General features: G+C 44.1%; 1 protein-coding gene across 1 annotated transcript in view; it reads right to left on the bottom strand.

Moving 5' to 3' along the window:
* Positions 1-783: 783 nt before the first annotated feature.
* The window catches only part of T265_01206 (hypothetical protein), a gene marked incomplete at both ends in the record, with an annotated part of 30,586 nt that continues 24,740 nt past the window's right edge, over positions 784-6,629 (bottom strand). Inside the window, 3 exons of the mRNA XM_009165191.1 lie at positions 784-1,368; positions 4,873-5,013; positions 5,678-5,929. Of these exons, the coding sequence (XP_009163455.1) occupies positions 1,084-1,368; positions 4,873-5,013; positions 5,678-5,929 (678 nt within the window). The remainder of the gene's footprint in view (positions 1,369-4,872; positions 5,014-5,677; positions 5,930-6,629) is intronic.

Below are 6,629 nucleotides of genomic sequence, written 5' to 3'. Positions count from 1 at the left end.
CTCAATATCATTTCAGAATGGAAGCTTGACCATCATGACAAGTACATTACGAAGTCGCTCAAAATTTTCATGACTGCAACGTTTACGGTGACGGGAAATTCAAGGAGAGCAAGTTCCAAACTCAGTGAACAGATTGTGGTCATTAGAAATTTGAGTTGCAATACATTATTTTCCCTATTTTAGTTTTTAATTTGGATGATTTTATTGGGTACTGTCGGATAGCGGGTACGTGTCTTACGAAGACAGTTGTCTTGATGTCGAAGAACTACAGCAGCTCAATATGGAACCAGTGTGCATGTGCATTCATCTGCTATATCATGGATCACGTGTTTGAATTCATCCAATGGTGCTGGCTTTCGTTTGCACTGTGTGAACCAGTCAAGCATGTGGACCGTACCAAATGCATGAAACAGCTTGTGTGCAGCAAATCCAGTTGAACCATATCGCTGATGAGAGATTCAACAGGGATTTGACACGCTTGATGAGTGCATTTTAATGATAACTCTGGGACTACTCCTACCTGAAGAGTCCCATAAAACGTTAAATCAGCAGTAGACTGTCGAAGGGTTTTCACCAACTTAGTGAGTAGCGTAGTGCTAGTTCAAGAAAAAGTATCCCAAACACTCAGCCCCTTGTTCCCTCAATACAGCTCTACTTCTCAAATCTCTTAGATTTCATCCCTGAGTTCAAACTAATTGAAAACCACTGCCTAAGAGGATTCTGGTGATCCCGTACACCACAATACAAAGTAGCCTGAAGAGACTGTGTGGGTAATAAGGTTGGGAATAAAACAAACATATACTCAGAGATCAAAAAATACGTCTAGGTGGTGGTAGCAAAAGTTATGGGGATGCAAAAGCAGGTGCATTGGGATAGGCTACCGCGAAAATTAGCGACAACTAGTTGAGTAGCTAACAACCCATAAAAATAGTGCTACAAGGCACGGAGATGATGATTTGTCATCGACAATGTTCGTTTGGGTTGAGAATAAAGGGCGGTGAAAAGTACACGACATTCACCGGCGTGCGTGATATGCCTGTTAGAAAAGTGATCTGGAATGTACAACAACGAAGATTCAAACTGTCAAGGGTTCGAACAAGAGCCGAGGTCCCCAGCTCCTCCAGCAAATTCACTCTGTTTACGACGATCGACGCTGACTGAATACGCCGACGCAGTTCCGGACTTCGGAACAGACTCCGAAGCATCGGTCAACAAAGTTTCGTCGTCTATCGCAGAAGCCAAACTAGCAGGAATACCAGCCGAACGTTGTTGATAATAATGCCCATTGAAATTCAGCTGTTCAGCTAGAAAGCGGAGATTCTGATCTGGGTGCTCGTGCAACATCTGAATGAATTTGATCAACATATCCTATGAACGGGGAAGAGAATTACAAGGTTATGTGAAATCGCGACGAGTGCACAGTTAGTTAAATATCTGAGTGGCATCAGGCCTGATAGAACCCATTTACTTTATGCTCCCAAACAAATAATCTGGAGAATACTCGAGAAACAAACAATATAATTCCGGTGTTTATGGAGCGATTTAGTAAGAAATGGTTGATACCTTTTCGGCAGCATGAGTTCTAAGGGTTAACGACCATCTCAAGAGGGATAACTCACGTGAACAAGCTGTGCGAGAAGAAGCAGTCTAGCCCCGACTAACTGCGGCTGCTCCGGTTTCGTGTTCCTTATTCCTCTCCCCCACCAAAAGTTTTGGAGTGGAAATAGCGACGTAATGGTAGATCGCGGTCGGGCAAGCCATCATTACTGGACCACCTGCTCTGAAGACTCCGACTGGCTACCAGATATTCTCTTATACCAAAATTTCGCTGAGGAAAGGCTGTAACTCATTCTATACTGCGAATGCGTCGGTGGTCAGTGACTGAAAGCGTTTAGTAAACTTGAATCGCAACCATAAAGTAAGACCGTTCTCGCAGGTGTCTTGTAAACACGTCTGTTAGGCTCCATTAAGATGGGATTCTGACAGTAAATGACGCGAATTGATCAGCTTTTACGTTCCTTATGATGCGCGCATTTACTTCATCTGAAAGCTGCCAAGATGAATAGACGAAGAGACTAATTCAGGCCCCTGGTTTTCAAATGTCGAAGGAGTACAAGGGGACTGAAGATCGCAGGGCCGAAATTTACACTTTGAGGATGCAACATGTATGCCTGGACAAGAGGCCACTTCCGGCGAGCCCATCAACAGAACGGCGGTCATGGCCGTTTATCCATTTGAAGTGTCGTCCCATTATATTTTAATGAGATCTCTGATCTTCACGGTGTCTTCTGAATTTAAGCCGTCAAGAAAGCCCCAAGTGATTCATCTAGTTATCCCAACCCAGCGAACTTCATTTTAGTGTTTAATGCAACAGAGAAGCCCTCGGATGACTGCCGTACTCGATCAAAAGCGCCAAACGGACTATAAACAAGCTTTCAGGTCTGAATGAGCACGAGGTAGCTCAGTGATTAGGGCGCGAACTTACTGACCGGAAGGTTCGTGGTTCGAACCCACCATCAGCATCTCAACCGCTCCTGTCTAGAGTTAAGCAACTTGACAGTATCTCACTGCTCATGCTTCCTTCAGGTGGTATAGCAGCTAGGCACTGTAAGACTGCTACAACTGAACGATTTGATTGAGATCTCAAAGTGATCTCGAGAGAGTACCAAAATCCGTACGTCTTTTCGCGTTTATCTCAAGTCTACTTCCTTCTAGAAGTCCCCACTGCACACTAGTACGATTGCAGAGTATATCAGATCCCATACTATCATTTCTTATAAATAACCGATGTTAAAGCGCATGGTCTTAAACAGGAGGGAAAACTGGCTTCCCTAGAGATTCACGTATAAATGGTCAAGGCAGTCAGAAATTTTGTACACAGCCGAGGGTGTTGTGGAATCACAACTGCTTCAACTGTTCCCAGAGGAAATTAGTTGGTTAGCTAATCTACGACCTCGATCAACAGCTACGGTTCAAATACTTGATATCCCCACCACGTGGTCTGACATATTCTTAATCCCGTCCTCCTACGTGACAAACTATAAAAATACATGTCCTTTTATCCTTATTTATCTAAATCCGATGCAGCTGTGACCATGCACGTGGTGTCTCCTGACAAAACATATGACAACACTAACGTAGATGGATGTTTCTAGTTGCCACAAGGTGAAAAACGAACTATCTCATTGTCACGGCCAGTCTCTGCATGTCAAGTAAGCTAGCTTAAACTTTATCCTCAATATGATTCACTGCATAAAGATCACTTGTGCCACAACACATCTGAATTAGGTATATGGGCGTCTAGTTAGTGTACCGGTTGTGAATGCCTTATGCATTCACTGGGATGTACGTGCACTCACGCTCTGCCCATCACACTGAGAGCGAGTCAAGCCCAAAGGGAACTTCGGGCTGACACGCTGGTGTGTCAGTGGACTGGTGGTGCAATCAGGTAGGTTGCTCACAGTAGGTCTACCGCAGTGGTATGCAACTAGCCGAAGCACAGTCGGGCTGACGGTATTGTTGGACTTGGGCTGGCACCCTGGTGTGTCAATGGACTGGTGGTGCAATCAGGTAGGTTGCTCACAGTAGGTCTACCGCATTGGTATGCAACTAGCCGAATCACAGTCGGGCTGACGGTATTGGTTGGACTTGTTCTAGCTGATTGTCTTCGATTGCAAGTGAATTAAAAACAGTGTGTACACACCAATGGCCGTCACAGAATACTTCGAATGGGTTGGTCTGGAATCAAAACGAATTGACCTCACCTACAATTGATCCCGGTTGCCGAAGCTTCTCAGATAACGAGGAAATCAGCCGCCATTCGGTTGGCTGAGAGAAGGAAGCTATAGTTGATGACTTTGAATTATTAGACCAGGCAAAATATTCCCCAGACAACCGATAAACTCAGCGACATCCATTCAAATCGAGTCTTAGCTACCAGGTTAACACTCTGGGGGTTGCTTCGGAAGTACCGAGAGACAAGAAGCTTTATTAACAGAAAAGACTCTTTGAATCCAAAACCAGCAGGTGATAGCATGCGTTTCAAAAAAACGCAGATTAATTGGTATGTGGAAACATGCACGTGGATACTAAACGTCACATGTCAACGCGGAAGTATATCAATTATCTCAGAAACAAAGTTTAGGCTACATAAAGAGAGAGTTGTTCAGAAGATGCGTGAAGGAGATTCGGGATGAAGTTAAGAGCTCTGTTGCCGATTTTTAGACCCCTGGAATGTATTGTTCGGAGATAGAACTATTTTACACATAGGTTTGAGTGCGTCTATCCGCACACTTGGGCCTGAATGCGTAGCGAGTTATTCCGTTGGCCCACTGACAGTCTCAGATTAGTAGTCTGAATCGAGATTTCCACAGGAAAGTGTATCATGTTTCTTGGAGGAAAGGATCATTGGAGGGTTCAGCACAATTTTTGTCTTTGGGGAGGTCATACTTGTGCTTTCTGCAGCAGTATACCATTCCGAAGATGTACTAAATGCGGTTTCGGCATGATGAAACATCAGCTCACAGTGTTCGTACGTTGGATTCAGTGGGTAGTACATACTATACCCCAAATGCAGTCAAATAGGACTGCAGTTGGCCGTACTATTATGGCTTATTTTCGGTGCAACCTTGCACCTGTAGGACACATAAGACATTGATGAAACCCGGGAGACTATGGGTTTGAATCACCCTAATGATTCGTAAGATGCGCACTGCTGATCGTTTCCGGAATGGATGAAAGAGCTGTACAAAGCTTCCCGGCATCGATTAGCCTGAATTACAGGACAAAATCTCGATTGATAATAGCGACAAATTTCAAATTTCTCTGAAATGAGTCCCATCGAATCGACATCAAAAATGATACATTGCTTACTCGATAACTGGCAGCCAGTATTCTGATTCGAGCTTGAAAAGGTCCGACGTTGCGTTGAACAAACTGTGCGCGTCTGGCTTTTTCTTGTGCTTCACGAGCCCCATCAGTGCCCCACTTCCCCCGTCTGGTCGCTTCAACCATCTGGAAAATCCAAGGGAAATTCAGATCATTTTAAAATTGCTATATTGTAAGCTGGCACGCAAAAGGGGAAAGTCGAAGAGATCAAATGATGTTCCTATGATTTCCATGCACCAAAAGGAGACTTTTTATAGAGTCATTTATTTCTGAGTTAGGACTTCAACCAGCCCGTACTAAAGTCTAAGCCAAGGGGAAATGAATAGGGAAACTATTGCCCAACTATTCGATTTTAATCATCAGCCCATTCTCGTAGAACCGTTTGGGATCATAATTTATCTCTTTCCAAATGTACTCGTGGTGATTAAAACACTTCCGAGTAGACGTATGTTTCTGATGTTCAAGGGAAGGAAATTTTATTTCGGCTAGGTTGAGTAGTGTTCCCACCTTACACAGACCAGTTGGTATTGACTGTTATGCACACAGTAGTAGACACTTGTTGACGAAATGCCAACAGCTCGCAAAAAAAAACTCCAACAGAATGATGGGTGCTTACTAAACAGAGAAGTTTCGTATGATTTCGTATTGCATTTACTAAAGACACAAGGGCGAAACATTGTTGCTCAACTGAATGACAATATACAATGGGCTGACGGGTAAGTTAAATAGCAAAGAAACGATTGGGAAGATGGCCAAGTTGGATGAGAACGATAGGTCAGGGGTCACTCACTTCATTGGTATACCGTTCCCGTGCGGCCAATTCAGCACTCGCCAAGTTGTTGAGCTCCTGATGTAGCTGCGCGAAACTGAGAATCAGATCGAAAATTGTGCGTAGCTGTCCAATCACCTGACGAGATGCTGCGTCCAGGAGACAACGCATGATGACGCTGGAAAGAAAGGCATGGTGTGCTTCGATTACTTCATCCAAATCGGTTGCTGCCTGGATTCGTTTGTGGAGCCTCTCCCACGCGCATTCGAGCACCTGGAAAGGGATTTAGCATAAGAAATGCAGATAAAAGCTGTCACAGTAAGCACGGTTAGAGTGAAAAGTTTCCATTTGAAATCATGCTACCCCGAAATAGTTTTTTTTTTGCACATTGCCGGATTTCACGTGTTTGGCTATCTCGGATCGCCCTGGGTTCACCAAAAAGAAACATAATAAATAAAACGGGTTTACTAGTGGGTACATGATTGTTCAAACCAATGGGTCACCTTAATTCATGGTACAATAAGTTAACCTGCTTTTTTTTCATCCCGAATCGCCAAAGTTGAACCCCAGAAAGGCTGGCACGCCCCGTCTATCACAGAGTGTAATACGGAATCATCATCTGAGAAACGTCCACCGCCGTGAAAATATCACTGGCAGAGGTTTTTTCGAAATCGGAGTGAACCTTGGATTACGAAGGTTTGCAAGTGTTTCTTCTATGGAGCAGTTATAGAAAAAGATTAGCTTTGGATTGGGGGCAAGATGGCTCAGTGGTTAGAGCTCGAAGTTACTGACCGGAAGGTCCGCGGTTCGAACCCACCTTCTGCCTCTCGGCTTCTTTTGTCTAGGCTTGGGCAACCTGGCAGTATCTCAGCCCTCGTGTTTCCTTCAGATGGCATGGGAGTTAGGCACCGAAAGGGTGCTATGGCTGAGCGATATCGATTATATATATATATATATATATATATATATATAT

The sequence above is a fragment of the Opisthorchis viverrini genome, assembly GCF_000715545.1.
Source record: "Opisthorchis viverrini unplaced genomic scaffold opera_v5_13, whole genome shotgun sequence".
In the NCBI taxonomy this organism is placed as follows: Eukaryota; Metazoa; Platyhelminthes; class Trematoda; order Opisthorchiida; family Opisthorchiidae; genus Opisthorchis; species Opisthorchis viverrini.
The sequence above is the reverse complement of the archived record's forward strand: the minus strand, read 5'-3'. Positions and strand labels throughout refer to the sequence as shown.